Raw genomic sequence first — 18,670 nt, forward strand, 5'->3', positions numbered from 1 at the left:
CTCCTCTTCCTTCTGGTCTAGTCCCAAGGAAATCAGAACATCAACAACCCTGAGGCCCCTAGTTGTCTTTGTAAGAAGGAGCTTTGTTCTCCATGGGTCTCTGTATTCCAAGTTGTGATTGTAAAGTGCAAACTGTGGAGAGGCAGGAATTGGAACTGCAGTAATTCCTAGTCCTGGTTCAGGAAAGCACTAGAGTGAGAAAAGTTTCCAGTTACCACCAAGGGATGGATTCAAAAGTTAAGGATTTAAATTCACTTCCTTTCGAGAATTATTACAAATGACCCCTGGTTTGAGAAAGCTGGTACCATATTTTAAAATCCCAACGATAGAGCAAATTAGGAAATAGCATGTTTTATTTCAAAAGTGTGCTTAATTGTCTTTAAAAAGTTGTTCTAGGGGGCTAGGGTTGTAGCTCAGTGGTAGAGTGCTTGCCTTGCATGTGTGAGGCCCTGGGTTCAATCCTCAGCTCCACATTAAAAATAAATAAATAAAAATAAAGATATTGTGTACATCTACAACTAAAAAATGTTTTTAAAAAAGTTGTTCTAGGATTCTTTTTACAAAGGTAAAAGTAGTGCTTTGAAATGTTGATTAAAAACAAAACAAAACTGGTAACTTCAGTTTATCAGGAAAGGCAGGATAAGAAAGAGTGATAGTGCAAAGCAGGTCAGCCTGTGTTTATGCATACCTGTGTGTGTTACTGTGGAAAGATGGCCACAACATAGAACCATCTAGGAAATGAAAGCATAGAATAGTATATATTGAATAATCCTGTTACTTTTAAATTTTTTTAAAAAATGAAAAAAGAAATCCTCACGAACACAGTAAAGTGTGTTTATATGTATCTAGAAAATGCCTGAAAAGACATGTACCAAATAGTCCCAGTTTCTGTAGGAAGAAATGGAGGCAAAGGGGAGGGTAATAGGGGAATTTCATATTGTACATCATACAATTTGGTAGACACTGAGGATATTTTGTATTAAGCATGTATTATATAAAAGTTAAAACCAAAGGCAAAATCTGTGCAGTTAATAAGAAGGAAGGCTGTAGGGAAGAGATGGTAAGGAGGGATAGAAGGGGACTGATATGAACTGCAGCCTTTTGGTTTCATATGATTTTGTTATTTTATAGATTCTTTAATGATTCTGTATGTGGAAAAACAGGAGGTATAGCAGAGGAATAACAATGGAGAGGGAGTTTTTATAAAATGTTCTACATCTTCCCTAAATGATTTGAATCTTCTGATATTTTGTGGATTTGGATTGGAATTGTAAAGATGCTTGAGGTTAGAGCTAAATCACTATTTGTCATATCTTTTTTGTTCAGAAAATGAGAGGCACCGGAGATGAAAGGCCATTTAGTGGCTAAAGTGGAGAACAGAGATTCAGAGCTCCCAGCTCTGGCTCCTGGCAGCCACTTTTGGCTGAGCGAACACGAGCAATTCAAGCTGTGCCCTACTTTGTCTATCCGCAGAGGGAATCAACGTGCCATGCCTCATTGCCCTCTGAAGGTGTAATTATTTGGAAACAATATGAGACCCTCACCAGGAAGACAATCCAATACAGAGTGTTTTTGTTGCAGATTTTGTAGTATATAACTTAACCTTAAGTAGTTAGAAGAGAAAAAGTTTTGCCTTGGGTGTACATTGATTTGGGTGTTTTTCTATAATGAACTTTTATGCAGAATTGTTTTTTTTTATTTTTTTCAGTTTTTTAATTTTTTTTTATTTTTTTAGTTGTTGATAGATCTTTATTTTTTATTTATTTCTATGTGATGCTGAGAATCGAAACCAGTGCCTCTCACATGCCAGGAAAGTGCATTACCACTGAGCCACAGCCCCAGCCCCCTGTTTTTTTAATAATCCATGAAACTCAATTTTATATGTGTAGTGTAGAGTGCGGATGTATAACATAAATAGCTATCAGCTTACATTTCTTACATGCAGGCTTTAAGAGTAATGGCTTGTTTCTTTCAATCCTCTCTTAAATTGCTAAATTCTTGGAACAATTTGGTAAGATCTCCATCCCCATTTGGTTCCTTTCTCCTTTCTTACTGTGAACAATTTTTCCCCTGTTTTCTTGGATTTGTTTACTTTGTCTCCCCACCTCTCCCACACTCAGATAGACTATGTCTATACCCTGCTTTCCATTCTAGATTTTCATGACCAGGAGGGTAACCTCAGAAGTTTCTGGCCCAGGTCAAATGGATAGCAAGGCAGATGTAATGATACAGAGGTACAAACTCAAGTGATACAGTGTCTTAGTGTTTAAGCAAAGGATCAAAGTCTTGAAATTGACCTCAGTTTCCCCTTTTGGCCTTGTCACCATTTAGGACCTCACATGTCCCTAATGGGAAGTGTAGAGATGGGCTTGAAGAAGCACAGGAAGCAGCCTTCTCTACTTTGGGGAGATAAGTAGAGAATAAAAAAAAAAAATAGGGCCTGATAGCAAAAGTGTTCACTCACCAAAAAAAATCAAGTAACTCAAATTGTTAGTCTTTCCCCCACAATATGTATGATTTCCCTCTCTTAGACCAGGCTAAGGCAGTGAAGCCAAAAGTAACACACTTGACAGTTTTATCATCAACTAAACCACAGAAGAGAAAACCTCTTCCAAATCCAAATGCTTTAAAGCTGTAAGAATGTAGGTTTGCTGTTAGTTTATCAGTTTGACTTTGGTAAATGAACAGTTACCGCTCACTTGGGCAAGAAATAGCTGTGGAGTGATCCTTTGTTACAGTGTGAAGACAGTGACTTGCAGATATAAAACAGAAGCCAGGAAGCCATGGCCAGAAATAGAGCCCAGTGGAGTCAGCTCCTGTGGTTTTATGAGCAGCCCTGGGCTTCAGGTTCACGGGCAGAGCTGGAGTGGAACCAGCTGCCACTTAAAACAGTGCAGCCTGAGGATGGTGCTGAGTCCATAGCTGTCTGATGTCACCTGGAGTTTTAGAATGGAGTAGTCTAAGTGCCAACATTTCTACCAGTGGCACTCTAGCTGTAAAAAGACTAGGTAACTCTGTTGTTTTTCTAAAACATTTATACACATTAATATAACTTCCCCCTGATATTATTGGCTACCCATTCTGTAACCTCTTACAGTTATCAAAATATTTAATAATGATTGAGCAGCGTGGAGCTGGTTTATTTATATAAAATAGTGAACAAGGTAACAAAGCCTGCATCATTAAAAAAAATTTACTTATTTAAGAGCTAAGTTTTAAATAGGTCATTAATTTAAAATGTTTTAAAAACTACAAAGTGACATTCTTATTGTGGATTTTGGAAGTTGCCAGTATAAAAGTACATGTATCAAGAAGTTAAAGCCCCACACCAATTTCCCATTTCTCCATAGAAGAAACCATTGCATCTTTCCAGAACTTTTTCTGTGTGTTAGCATATATGTCAGGAGTTAGGAATTGGGGTTTTTTTTTTTTCTGTTTTAAACATAAATTGAGTCACAACTGCACATATATTATATAGCTGACTTCTATCACCTGGGCCTCTTTCCTTGTCAGTGTACCTCAGCCTGCCTTATTTTTATGACTGTGTACTGTGATTATTTTACATTTCCATGATGATGCATATATTAACTAATGCAAATTCTTACCATTACAAGTAAAACTATAGTAGGTCTATATATATGTGTGTGTGTGTGTTCATGGGTGAGCATGCTTAAGTTGTATACTTCATGAATGTGTCTGAGAGAAAATGGACAAAATCAGAGTGATGAGCTCTGAACACAAAACAGCACTATGGAAAGATGACGTTCCTAAACCACGTTCACTTCCTCCCTCTTACTGATTAATATAATTACTGCTCAAAGTGCATTGCTAGACTTCAATGGAAAGTTTTTCTGTTATAATTCCATAGTTACGCTTGAAAGTCAATGTCCTTTGAACAACTTTTATTTCTAAGCTGATTTGTTAAAAAGGGTCGTATATGTAGTCAGAATGCCATGTGCATTAAAGCAGGGCTGCTGACTAATAAAGAACCAAAAAGGTAGCAACCCCAGAGCCGTGCATCATCCACATTTCAGCTTCTTCCCGCTGGTAGAAATGGGCTGCCTGTCAGGATGGAAGGCAGATGACTCCTTCTTAGTCACATTTATCCACCCAGAAATTTAGATAGTGACATAACATGCAATTAATGGCTTTATTCCCAACTTAATATGCTGATTGTGCCAAATTGGTGATATTTTAGTAATCAATTTATTGACAGGTTAAAGTACATATTTACAAAGTATAGTGTCTTTAAAAATATGGCTTTCTATGCCCAAGAATACAGTATGTTTGGTTTGGTTTGGTTGAGAGTTTTATTAAATACACAGTCCAGTTGATTCATTTAAGATTGAGGGAATGGAAAACACAATGACAGATGAGACTTGAACAATGACAACATTGCTCTTCATTTTTATTTCCCAGTGCTAGGTCTGGTTCTTCCCATCTGGGCAATAGCACTCATTTCCTTTGGTGTTGCTCTACTCTTCGCTCTTTTTGTATGGCTCTTTGTGTGTCCATGGATGCGGAGGAAAATAGCAGGTAAGCACTTTTTTATTTCTTTGGAATTACAAAAATTTCTCCCAATTCCTGTGATTTCCCATGTAACAAACAAGTATCCTCACAAATGGAGGAAATGGAAGTACAGTTAACTCCAGAACATACATTGGGATACAAGCCCAGTCTCGTGGCTCTTGGCTCCTGACTAATTTCTGGCTTAAACTTTTTCTTAGTAACTTGTGACTCAGGTGAGCAGGGGCTCTCATTGCCATTAGTAACAGGAAATAAACTATGCATCCAAGTTCTATCAGCCTGATGAAAATCAATACCCTTCAGGGAGATGCAAATTAATAACACAGGAGATATTACTTCCAACCCACAAGAATCAGTAAAAATTTGAAACAAACAAGTAATTCCAAGTGTTGGTGGAAATTCCAAGTGTTGGTGAGGAAATGAAATAACTGCAATTCTCATACACTTATGGCGAAATGTAAAGGAATTCAACCACTTTGAAAATTAGCTTAGCAGTTGTTTTATAAAGGTAACCATATACTTACCATATGACACAGAAGTTTCACTCCTAAGTAGTTATCCAAGAGAAATAAAGATGTACGTTCATAAAAAGACATACTACATCTACATACAAATCTTTTAGTCATAATAGCCCCAAAATGGAAACAATCCAGTGTTCACCAGCAGGTAAGTGGTGTATATATTTGTATAATAGAAGACTACTTAGCAATAAGGAGAATTGAACACCATATAAGGAATTTCATAGATGTTATATTGAACAAAAGAAGCCAGATACAAAAGAATGCATATGCCATATGACTCCATGTTTCATAAACTCTCTGTAAGTTTACCTTAAGAAATTTTATGGATGTTTCCTTAAAATTCAAGTATAGTGAAAACTAAGTGAAAATGAAGAAATCACCAGTTGCCTGGGAGTTTGGAAATGATTTAAAGGGACACAAAGGAACTTTTCAGGAACATGGGAATATTTATTCATGTTTTAATTGGGGAAATGGTCATAGAATATGCTGATTTGTTACAGATTATCCACCATTTAAAATATCTGGATTTTGCTAGGTGCATTGGCACATACCTGTAATCCTAGTGACTGGAGAGACTGAGGCAGGAGGATTGCAAGTTCAAAGCCAGTCTCAGCAACTTAATGAGGCCCTAAACAATGTAGTGAAACCTGTCTCAAAAAGGGCTGGGGATGTGGCTCAGTTGATAAAGGCCCCTGGGTTCAATCCTTGGTCCCCAAAATAGTTAATTAGATAGATAGTCAATCTGGATTTTATCATATGTAAATTATACCTAAAAAAAAAAAAACAGTTTTAATCTGGGCATAGTTATCCCAGAGACTCTGGAGACTGAGGCAGGAAGCTCACAAGTTCGAGGCCAGCCTTAGCAACTTAGTGAGGCCCTAAGCAATTTAGCAAGATCCTGCCTCAAAATAAAAAATAAAAAAAAGCAAGAGATGCAGCTCAATGTAAAAACACCACAGGGTTCATCCCCAGTCAAAAAACAAAAAACTAAAAGAAGAACTACCTAAACTGTGGTTAGGCTGGTTATGTGACTCAATGGCTGGGTTTGGTCCCCAGCACCACAAGCAAAGGAAGGAAGGAAGGAGATAAAATATGCCTAGAAAATCAGTCAGGGTATTTTGCTATTATTACCAGCAACATAGTTGAATTTCAAACCTTGAAGCCACATGCTTTTATGGGGCTCACAAAAAGAGAGAGAAATATTTAAATTTATTCCTAGAATGTGCCTTACAGTCATGTTTCAATATGGGCATATCTGAATTTGAAAATCCATGTTTCAAAAAAAACTAGATAATATGCAAGAGTCAGTACAGCAAAGATGTTGGTTCTTCTCAGATTGATCTACAGACTGAAATAATTAAAATAAAAATCCCAGGAGGATGTTTTGTTGATCTAGACAAGCTACTTTTAATATTTATATATAAGTTCAAAGAAACTAGAATAGCCAAAATAATTTCTGAAAAATTAGAATAAAGTTGGAGGATTCCTACTAACTGACTATAGGACTTATTGTCCTGTAGTCCCGTAGGCTATAGGAGCTCAGTGGTGAGCTACACCCCATTACTGGAAAGAAACGAAAAGAAGAAAAAAAAAGACTTACTGTAAAGCTACATGACAGTGTGATTTATGAAGAGATAGACATGTAAATTAATGGAACAGAATACAATACAGAAATAGACCCACACAAATTTGGCAAATGAGTTCTTCACAAAGATTCAAAGGAAAAATATGCCTAGAAAATCAGTCAGGGAGAAGGGATAATCTTTTCAACAAATGGTATTGGAACTGTCAAATATCCATATGCCAAAATAAGAACTTTACCCTAAATCTTAAACCTTATAAAAATTAAGGGCTGGGGATATGGCTCAAGCGGTAGCGTGCTTGCCTGTCATGCACGGGGCGCTGGGTTCAATCCTCAGCACCACATAAAAATAAAATAAAGATGTGTCCACCGAAAACTAAAAAATAAATATTAAAACATTCTCTCTCTCAAAAAAAAATTAACTCAAAAAGCACTGTATATATAAATGGAAAATAAAAAAACAAGACTTTGGTTGGAGAAAAACAGAAGGAAAAACTTTTGTGATATTGGGTTAAGCAAGGGTTAACATATGACCCCTAAAACATGATCCATGTAAGAAGAAATTGATAAATTACACTTTACCAAGATGAGAAACTATTCTTTTCTTAGAAGTACTATTAAGAGAAGTTTCTTGTATTCATAATATATAAAGAAATTTCAGAAAACAAATAACTGAGTTAAAACAGCTAAATATTTGAGTAGGCACTTCACCAGAGAAGAGAGATGAATTGCAAATAAGCCCCTGACAAGGTGTTCAGCATCATTAACCATCAGGGAAATGAAATAACCATGAGATATCACTACACTCCTATTTGAATGGCATTAAAAAAAAAAAAAAAAACTGACAATGCTAAACACTGATGAGGAAGAAGAACAGCTGGAACTCTCATATATTCCTGGTGGGAATGTAAAATGGCACAGGAAGACAATTGGGCAGTGTTTTTACAAAGTTAAAAATATATTTACCATAAATACCACTCCTGAGTAATTTCCCAGAGAAATGAAAACTTAAGTTCACACAAAAAAACTGTTCACAGCACCTTTATTTATATCACCAAAAGCTGGAAACAATCCAGAATATCCACAGAATGAATTAATAAATCTTGGTGCCCCCACACATTGGAATCCTACTCTCAACATTTGAAAGGAACAAACTGTCAATTTATGGGTGAATCGAAAGGCATTATGCTGAGTAAAAAGGAGCCAGTCTCAAAAAATGACATGTCATGATTTTATTTAGATGACTTTCTGAAGAAAGCAAAAGTGTCAGGTCAGAGACCGGATCACTGGTTGTCATCGTTACGATGGGGCAGAGGGTCTGACTACAGAGTTTTGGGGACAGTGGAACTTTCCATGTTCTGGTAATCACCACTACATACACAGTTCTATGTTTGTTTTAAAAGTCAGATTTATACAGACACATAATCAGATTAGTGCATGTAAATTTAAAAACTAATAATTTTTAAAATTCACATTAATGCATGCAACATCAAACTAATTAGTGAAACCATATCATTAATTAATTAAAACCCAGCTTCTTATTCCCATGGAGCTGCTTCCTGCCCTGTCCTATCTTGAGAATAAACATTCCCTTCTGCATTCACACAGACAACTATCCTGAGATGAGCCATTCTTACTCATGCTATTTGCCTGGTTTAATCTGTTGGAGTCATGAAATGTACATAAATGCTTTGATTTTTAAATAATTTTCCTGATAACTAAACCTTAATGTCAAGACATTAAAATCTTTGCTTTCCAGGTTTGGGCTGTAATGTCACAATAGGAAATTGATACTATTCCCATGCTAGCTTTCTACAAGGTTTTTATTTAATCAAATGTGTATATTTTGAGATTTCAGTACTTCAAAAAGTACTCAGTATTTCAAAAAAAAAAAGAAATATTATTTTTATGTGTGTATTTTAAGTACAGATTAGTGATTAAGGGCATGGACCAGAACCACAGAGCTACTGACTGAATTTAAATCTTAGGGCAAAGGGGAAAAGGGAAGGGAGGGGGCATAGGAGTAGGAAAGATGGTGGAATGCAATGGTCATCATTACCCTAAGTACGTGTGAGAAGACAAGAAGGATGTGACTCTACTTTGTGTACAACCAGAGATATGAAAAATTATGCTCTAAATGTGTAATATGAATTGTAATGCATTCTGTTGTCATATATAACAAATCAAAATCTAAATAAATAAATAAATGTTAAATTTAAATGCCACTTACTATCTGTGTGAGCTGGCTGGGGCCAATGATTTAACCTCTCTGTGCCTCAGTTTGCTCACTAGCAAAATGAGAAAAAATAATAATACCTGTCATATAAATGTTAATTTTTGTTATAATATTTACAAATATTATCTTTCATCTAGATTATAAACAACTTAAGATGAGCAATCTTTATGTACTTTTTTTTTCTTTTTGCAGTGCTAGGGATAAAACCCAGAGCTTCAATATGACCCTGAGTCACACCTGCAGTCCTATGTATATTTTATATTTTTACATATGTGTTCCCTGTAAGGCATAACAAATTTAATTTAAAAAAAAAATCAATCTCTATAATCTGACTGTCTAGGTAGAGAGAAAGATAGATGATAGAGACAGATATGTGTAAAGGTGTCCAGAAGAGGAACTGAAAGTTCATTTTCATTTCATTTATGTAGGTGAGAGCTTAGCAATTTGCTCAAGATAATTATTAGCAGCAGCACCATGTATCAGTTTTGATTAAAATAATACTTTTGAGCTTTAAAACAACTTCTTAAAATTTCATAGTTTATTTTTTGTTTCGTTTTATGTCGTCCAGGCTGGCCACAAACCCCTGGACCCAAGCCATGCTCCTGCCTCAGCCTCCTGAGTAGCTGGGACTACAGGCATAGGCCACCACCCCCCTTCTTTGTTTCTTTTTAAAGTGAAGGATTTTTTTTTTTTTTTAAGTAGGATCTTCCTATTCCTTTGAAGGAAAAATATTTTCTTGTTTCATAAAATTTGGTATGATAAAGAAATCTGAAAGCAGTAATTCATAGACCAGAAGAAAATAAAAAATGCTAGAACAATATCTGTGAAGACAGAAAGGATAAACTGGAAAATTTTAGTGATTCTGAGGTTAATTTAAGGAAGTAGGAGGCCAGTCTAGATGATTGTGGATTTACAGAACATTGTCCCTGGGAGAGCTCTGGGTGATCAAATTTAACCCTCTCTTTTTTGTGGTTTTTAGATGTAGTAACTCAGGCCCTAAATACTCATCTTTTTCCTTAGTAGATAAATTTCCCGGCTAGAGTTTTACAGATAATTAAGCTTTTTACTTTATTTTCTCAGGCTAGCTGTACCTTATTTTCTCCCAAAGTAAGTGCTAAAGCATAGAGATATATTCACATTTTAATATTCACTTTTCAGTAACAGAATTCTCTTCCGAAAGTTGTAGTTATAATTCTATTTTCTCTAGGAAAATTACAGAAAGAGGGTGCTTTATCACGAGTATCTGAGGAAAGCCTCAATAAAGTCCAAGAAGCTGAGTCCCCTGTCTTCAAAGAGCTCCCAGGTGTCAAGGCAAATGATGACAGCACCGTCCCTTTAACAGGATCATCTGGGGAAGCATCTGGGGCCTCAGAAGGCACATCATCGGGGAACCACCCACGCGCCTCCTATGGTAAGACTCGCCTGCAGAATTTGGGGTTACCAGAGGTGCGAAGGCATTTCTCAGATGATCAGCCAGGCCTGCGTGAAGATCCAAAAGTTTTCTCCAATGTCATGAGTTTCAGTGTTGGTGCTAGAGTTGAACCCAAGGCTCCTCATGTACTAAGCCTGCACTTCACCCCTGTGCTACATCTCTAGTCCCTCAATTCTATGTTTTGAGAAAACCCAGAAGCTAAAGAGACCTCAGGAAGCCATTCCAGGCACCAGAGCAGGCTCTCTCCTGTCCTGTGATTTTCTTCCCAGAGCTATTATTCTTTTGTGAGGTGCCAAGGGCCCACCGCAGCCAGTGGCCGTGCTGCACTCACTCAGCTTACCTGCGCAAATCTTCCCCCAATGCTGAAGACTGGTTCACTCGGCTACTGTAGACGTCTTCCTCGGGGAAGACAAGAAGTGAAGGCTAAGGTTGGAACCCACGGACATGGTCCTACCTAGAATCACAGAAACCTTAGAAACCACCCAGACCACCTGGGGTAACCTTTAGCCTTATAACCTGATGGACAGTGACTACTCAAGACTGTCCAGCCACTTCCCCTCCTGCAAGGTGGGCCCCCAGCATCTGCTTTCCATGGGTTTATTCTCAGGCACAGCTCAGAGAAAACAAATTGGTTTTGGTTTTTGTGTATGCCTCCTGCATGGTGAACATATGCTTTACCACTGAGCTATATTCCTAGTCCTCTAAAGGTGGAAAATTAATTTTGTCCTGCTGATCTGACACATACTGCCTCCCACTGTTAAGAAGCACATAGTACACTACCTATCTAATGTGAACTGCATTTTGCCTCATATAATTAAGGTTTTTTTTTCCTTTTCCATTTTTTTTTTCCTGTAGTACAGAGGTACTGAGGATTGGCCCAGGGGTACTTTACCCCTGAGCTATATCCCCAGATCTTTTTTTTCTTTCTTTTTTTGACAGGGTGTTAGTAAGTTGCTGAGGCTGTCCTCAAACTTGTGACCCTCCTGCCTCAGCCTCCCTAGTCACTGGGATTATAAGTGTGCATCACCATACCCAGCGTCATGTATGAAGTTCTTCTAAAATTTCATATTAGAATTCTCCCTTTATAGATAGCTAGAAGCAGAAAAGAGTGCTGTATTTCTGGAAGATACTTTTTAAAAGAACTTATCATTTTGACATACTATGTTGTTAGTTCTGCCCTTTTGTTATATGCTTCCAAGTTTGTTTATATTTTTAATTTTAACCCTATTACCGTACTTTATAGTTAGAAAATGAAGCAAACAGAAAAGAATTAAAATTTTGTATAATCCAACCTTCCAGGACCAATGCCAGGAAATGGTAGGGAGTATTTCTTTGCAGACATGGTTTATATTCAAGATGCTAAAAAATAAAACATTTTGTTTGATTGGTACCAGGGATGGAACCCAGAGCCTTTGCATATTAAGTGTGCTCTCTTACCACCGAGCTACACCTCTAGTCTTAAATAAAACTTTGTAAAATCCTTTTCAGGAAGGGCCCTTTCCATGACTCATGGTTCTATAAAATCACCAATCTCCAATGGCACATTTGGCTTTGATGGCCACACGAGGAGTGACGGACATGTGTATCACACTGTACACAAAGACTCGGGGCTCTACAAAGACTTGCTGCACAAAATTCACATAGACAGGGGCCCCGAGGAGAAGCCTGCCCAGGAAAACAACTACAGGCTCCTGCGACGAAACAACAGTTACACATGCTACACCGCAGCCATTTGTGGGATGCCAGTTCACTCCACTTTCAAAGCTACTGACTCGTCCTCTGCCCCAGAAGATAGTGAGAAGCTGGTGGGTGACACTGTGTCCTATTCTAAAAAGAGACTTCGCTATGACAGCTACTCCAGCTATTGCAATGCAGTTGCAGAAGCTGAGATCGAGGCAGAGGAGGGTGGTGTGGAAATGAAACTAGCATCTGAGCTGACAGATCCTGGCCAGCCTCGAGAGGATCCTGCAGAAGAAGAAAAGGAAGAGAAGGACACTGCTGAGGTCCATCTCCTGTTCCATTTTCTGCAAGTTCTCACTGCCTGTTTTGGGTCCTTTGCTCATGGTGGCAATGATGTGAGGTAAGTGAAATGTTCATTTGTTTAATCAGTCTGTATTGAGGGTCTCTTGGGTTCCAGAATATAGCAGTAGACAACACAGACAAAAATCCCTCCTACTGGGGGGAGTGCACTAATAATAAACACAGGAGTGACATGCATAGTGCGCTAGATAGTGACGAAGGTTCAAAGAACAATCAAATAGAAAGGGGGAGCTGGTGAAGGGCTGCAGTGGTAGGTAAGTGTGCAGGGAAGAGTGTGTTGAGCCAGGTCTGAAGGAGGTGAGGGAGCCAGCCAGGTGAATGTCGTTGGAAGAGGGAACAGCAGTGTAAAGGCCAAAGACAGAGAGTACTTGGGATACTCTAGGAAGATCAAGAGCTTTGAGAGAGGAGAGAGTGGAGACTGTATAGTCAGCAAGTAAGTCAGACCTGAAATATGTAGGGCCCCAGAGCACAGAAAAGAATTTCTATCTTCGGGGTGCAGATCCCAGTAGTGGGACCTGCAGTCCCAGAAACTCAGAAGACTGAGGCAGGCAGATAGCATTGAAACAGGGCTTGGGAGGTTTAACAGGAGTTTTCAAAGCAGAAAATGGGCACAGGCATTTACTTGGAGGAAATGTTATTATATATTTGGGCCCTCTTGCCTCGATTTTTCTCCCCTGTAAAATAAAAAAACCAGCTCCCAGAGTCCAGTGGCAATAACATGTCCGTCTTAGTTATTTCCAGTGACAACTGTGGTATCAGTGTTAGCACATGCAAAGGCATGGCGGATGTCACACAGGCTAGAGTCTGTGATGAGAGCCAGGCTGTTCTCAGGAACTGCTGGCTTGTGGTCACACTGGAGCAGCAGCAGCCAGTGTCTGTGGCTCCAGAATCCCAGCGGGAGGCATTTAGGTGGGATTGTGCAGAGCCCTGGAGGCTGCCCAGAAGGGCTGCTGCGAGGGAGTGTCACTGGTACAGCAACAGTCCCCAGGAGTCCTTCCAGATTGGACTCTGGGTGGAAGGACAGTTGGACTACAAAGTCTGGGATAAATCAAGTAACTGAGCACTTTTCCTTCAGTGGCGTCTTGTGAGGAGGGTCAGCACCACCTGTGGTCTCTGAAGCCTTCCCCACTCTACATTTGCAGACTACATAGCTACGTGGTGTAACTTTAAATTATGGCTTTCAGTGTGATTATGTGGAGGCATTTCTTCCTGCAACAGAGGGAGTCAGGCTGGGGGAAGGTGTGGCCTCCTGCGCAGACTCCATTGGCTCAGCCCCTTTACTATGGAGGAGGTAGCAAAGTCTGCTAGAATCTAGGGGCCTCAACTTTGAGTCTTCATTCTCTTCTAGTTGTGTAGCCCTAGACAAGTCATATGCCTCCCCAAAGCCTCAGTTTCCCAATCTGTAAAATAGGGTCGAATTAGTTCCAAATTCGTAGGGTTTCCGTGAGGATGATGTAAGATTCTGGTATATCATGCTTATGACAGTTTTCCTCACATACTCAGCAACCAATCCATTGTCACCACTCCTATTATTATCATTAACATGCAGGGCTCATGTTTTGGTCTGAATTAGGACAACATGCTGCCACTTTTTTTTACTGCCCAATTATTGACTTCTCTGTGGGTGCTGTACCTAGCCTATGTATACGAAACTTCACTTCTGTTCTTTTTAAATGAAGTCTTGAAGCCAGACAAGCCTGGGCATCCTCTGCTCTGTTCAGTGTCTTCTGGGTGTTTCCATGTGATTTAATTTGGGGCTCCATGTTATGTCCTATCTTAACTTTTGTGTGCCCCTCACACCACTGCACTCCTCCTCATCTTTAAGAATTCTTCATTGAAGGTCTGGTACTGACAGAGTGTTATGAATTGGGCTCCTCACCTCTAGGAGATTAAGCTTTAGTTAGGGAGATTAGACAAACATATCTATGAAAAAGTAACAAACCACCCCAAAACAGTATTTCAAGTTCAGAGGAAGAATCCGGGTATTCAGCACTTTAGATGACCAGAGTTTGGAACAATTGCTTGCAATTTGGTTCTGGTTTTGAGACTTTGCGCAGGATGCCTCCTGATCACAGCCAGGTTCTAGAAACAATAAACTAACCATGAAAGAGGCTTCTATTCATTCAAGAAAAGTTTGCAATAGGCTTCAATACTGAACCATTTCTAACGTATTCTAATCCTTTTCAAAACAACTCTTTGAGCCAGGTAAGCAATACCTTCAAAGACACCGAGATCACATAGCTAAAAAGAAGCAGATTTGAGAGCCAGTTCTTTGTGACTCTCAGCTTATACTCTGCACAGCTGGACTGCAGGAGGAAACTAGAGCTAGCAAAGCCATTAAAATCTGAACAGACACTTCTCAGAGGAGGACATACAATCAATCAACAAGTACATGAAAAAATGCTCACCATCTCTAGCAGTCAGAGAAATGCAAATCAAAACCACCCTAAGATACCATCTCACTCCAGTTAGATTGGCAGCCATTATGAAGTCAAACAACAACAAGTGCTGGCGAGGATGTGGGGAAAAGGGTACACTTGTACATTGCTGGTGGGACTGCAAATTGGTGCAGCCAATTTGGAAAGCAGTATGGAGATTTCTTGGAAAGCTGGGAATGGAGCCACCATTTGACCCAGCTATTCCCCTTCTCGGTCTATTCCCTATTCCCTAAAGACCTAAAAAGAGCATGCTACAGGGACACTGCTACATCGATGTTCATAGCAGCACAATTCACAATAGCTAGACTGTGGAACCAACCTAGATGCCCTTCAATGGATGAATGGATAAAAAAAAATGTGGCATTTATACACAATGGAGTATTACTCTGCATTAAAAAATGACAAAATCATAGAATTTACAGGGAAATGGATGGCATTAGAGCAGATTATGCTAAGTGAAGCTAGCCAATCCCTAAAAAACAAATGCCAAACGTCTTCTTTGATATAAGGAGAGTAACTAAGAACAGAGTAGGGTCGAAGAGCATGAGAAGAAGATTAACATTAAACAGGGATGAGAGGTGGGAGGGAAAGGGAGAGAGAAGGGAAAATGCATGGAAATGGAAGGAGACCCTCAGAGTTATACAAAAGTAAATACAAGAGGAAGTGAGGGGAAGGGGAAAAATAATATAAGGGGGACAAACGAATGTCAGTAGAGGGAGCAGAGAGAGAAGAGGGGAGGGGAGGGGAGGGGGGATAGTAGAGGATAGGAAAGGCAGCAGAACACAACAGACACTAGTATGGCAATATGTAAATCAATGGATGTGTAACTGATGTGATTCTACAATCTGTATATGGGGTAAAAATGGGAGCTCATAACCCACTTGAATCAAATTGTGAAATATGATATATCAAGAACTATGTAATGTTTTGAACAGCCAACAATAAAAAATTTAAAAAAAAAATAAATTATTTCACAACTGGAAAAAAAAAAAAAAATCCCACATGTGCTGGGCATGGTGGCACACACTTGTAATCCCAGTGGCTCAGGAGACTGTGGCAGGAGGATCACAGGTTCAAAGACAACCTCAGCAACTGAGCAAGGCACTAAGCAACTCAGTGAAACCCCATCTCTAAATAAAATATTCTTTAAAAGGGCTGGGGATTGGCTCAGTGGTTAAGCAATCCTGGGTTAAATCCCCAGTACCCAAAAACAAACGACATATCAGTTCTCTGCGGGGCTGCCTAAGGCCCGAGGGGCAATAGCCTGTCTCAAGAAAGCGTTCGAGTGCCTGAGTGAGCCTGAATTCATGCCTCAGTCCTTCTTCGTGCCAGCAACTTGACCTTGGCCTTGGTTTCCTCATCAGGAAAAAGAAAGTGACAGTGCCTAGTTTGCAGGGGGGGTTGCATGAATTCATGGTGAGCAATAATATTTGTGATTTCATCGTATGGAACCAGACAGATCTACCAAACCAGGAGCTAGTATTAGTAGCAGTAGCAGATGTGGCAGTGGAAATGGAAAGAAATCTGGGGGAAAAAAAGAAGAAAAACAGAACTTGGTTATTATGTCCACTTCTTGTGATTTTTCAGAACTTTTTAAAGAGTTAATAAATGACACACCCATTAGGATGACTGTCGGGACAAAAAAAACCAGAAATGTTGGAAAGATGTGGAAAAATTAGAACCTCTGTGCTCTATTAGTAGGAATATAAAATGGCTTAACCACTATGGAAAACAGAATGGAGATTCCTCAAAAATTTAAAGATAAAACTACCATTTGATCTAACAATCCTACTTCTGAGCACAAATCCCAAAGACTTTAGTGCAGAATTTCAGAGATAATTTGCACACACATGGTCAAAGCAGCCTTATTTATAATAGCCAAGAGGTGGAAGCAACATAAATATCCAGTGAAGGATCAATGGCTAAACAAAATGTGGTATATAAATACAGTGGAGTATCAGTCAGACTTAAAAAAAAAGGAAATCCTGTCACATGCTACATCATGAATTAACCCTGAAGACATAAGTGAAATAAACCTGAATAAAGAGATAAATACTATATTCCAATCATCCGAGGCATCTGAAATGGTCAAAATCAGAACCAGAAAGCAGAGTGGCAGTTGCCAGTCGCTAGGGGGAGAGGTGCATAGGATTGCTGTTTACTGAGTATAGAGTTTTACATTTGCAAGATAAAAAAAAAAAAAAAAAAAAAGTTCTAGAGACCTATTTCACAGCAGTGTAAGTATACTTAAAATTATTTAACTCTACACTTAAAAATGACTAAGACAATAATTCCAGGTTCTGCTTTTGACTATACAAAAAATATTTTATCACCACTAGACTATGTGATAAGCCACAAGTAAAGTAAGACTCATTCTTGAGACTGAGAAGTCACTGTATATTGTGTGCCATGTGTATATATAATTAATCTTTTTCTTTCCAGTAATGCCATTGGTCCCCTGGTAGCTTTGTGGCTGATTTATGAACATGGTGGAGTAATGCAAGAAGCAGCTACTCCTGTCTGGCTGCTGTTTTATGGAGGAGTTGGAATTTGTACAGGTCTCTGGGTTTGGGGAAGAAGAGTGATCCAGACCATGGGGAAAGACCTCACTCCAATCACACCTTCCAGGTGAGCCAACAGGTTGGGTTGACAGGGCTTGGCTGTTGAGGCCTGCTGTCAAGCCTGAGTTGGTGTCTGAGAGCACCCATGCTGCTTGTCCACCATCGATGATCACAAGTGAGGAAGGGGCAAAGGACAAGAGTGACCCCCTCTTCCACTTTTGTTCACCACTGGTCACCCCCCTCTGTGACCACACTCCCCTGACTCACCTACAGTGTCACTGAGATGTGGGTCAGAAAGGTTCAGAGGGAAGTAGTAGCTGAAGCAGAGCAGGAGGAAAGGGAAAATGGGAAGCCTGTGGCAGCCCCCAGTGTCCTTCCACTGTTGGTTTTCCCATTGTGAAACCCTGAGAGCAAGTGGAGAGTAAGGGTAGGGCAAACAGCACCAGTGTCTGGGCCCATCTTTCTCCAAAATTCCTTATGCACATCAGCTCTACCTGTTCTAGGGAAGCTATCATCAGAGCACATCAGGCTTCTTTTCTGTTTGATTTTCAGCACTATAACAAAATACCTGGAGAGGTAGCTTAGTAGGAGAGCACTTACCTAGCATGCATGAGACCCTGGGTTCAATCCCTAGCATCTAAAAACAAACCAAATACCTGAGATAACCAACTTAGAAAAGATTTATTTTGGATTGCAGATTTAGAGGTTCTAGTCCATCATAGGTTGGCCTCATTGCTTTGGACAGGTGGTGAGGCAGCACTCTGGCAGGAACATGTAGCAGAGAAAAACCACTCACCTCTCAAGCCAGAGAAAGAAAAAGCTGGGGTCTCAACATCTCTTTCAAGGGCACACCCCAGTGACCACTAGGTCCCATCTCCCAAAAGTTCTACCACTTCTCAATATACTATCCTGGTCATCAAGCCTTTAATGCATGGGTCTGTGGAAGACATTAAGGATCCAAAGTATAAACATCGATGCTGCTGTGTCAGTGTAGTACTCTGATTTTAAGTCCTTTGGGTATATACCAAGGAGTGGAATAAGTTGGTCAGATGATGGTTCCATTCCAAGTTTTCTGAGGAATCTCCATACTGCTTTCCATATTGGCTGCACCAATTTGCAGTCCCACCAGCAATGTATGAGTGTGCCTTTTCCCCCACATCCTCGCCAACATTTATTGTTACTTTCATTCTTGATAATTACCAGTGAGATGGAATCTCAGTGTAGTTTTAATTTGCATTTCTCTAATTGTTAGAGATATTAAAAAACGTTTTTTCATATATTTTTTGACCACTCATATTTCTTCTGTGAAGTGCCTGTTCAGTTCTTTTGCCCA

The 18,670-nt window shown here is 39.4% G+C and overlaps 1 protein-coding gene across 8 annotated transcripts in view; it reads left to right on the plus strand.

Moving 5' to 3' along the window:
• Slc20a2 (solute carrier family 20 member 2) overlaps positions 1-18,670 on the plus strand; it is a 103,591-nt gene that overhangs the window by 72,567 nt on the left and 12,354 nt on the right. For all 8 annotated transcript variants that reach the window (XM_058578895.1, XM_046443081.2, XM_046443079.2 and 5 more), the window contains 4 exons: positions 4,420-4,536; positions 10,074-10,277; positions 11,787-12,378; positions 17,219-17,404. In XM_058578895.1, coding sequence (XP_058434878.1) covers positions 4,420-4,536; positions 10,074-10,277; positions 11,787-12,378; positions 17,219-17,404 — 1,099 coding nt within the window. The remainder of the gene's footprint in view (positions 1-4,419; positions 4,537-10,073; positions 10,278-11,786; positions 12,379-17,218; positions 17,405-18,670) is intronic.

Source organism: Marmota monax, unplaced genomic scaffold (genome assembly GCF_021218885.2).
Source record: "Marmota monax isolate L192 unplaced genomic scaffold, Marmota_monax_Labrador192_F-V1.1 WCK01_AAM20220418_F8-fsc00252, whole genome shotgun sequence".
Lineage (NCBI taxonomy): Eukaryota > Metazoa > Chordata > Mammalia > Rodentia > Sciuridae > Marmota > Marmota monax.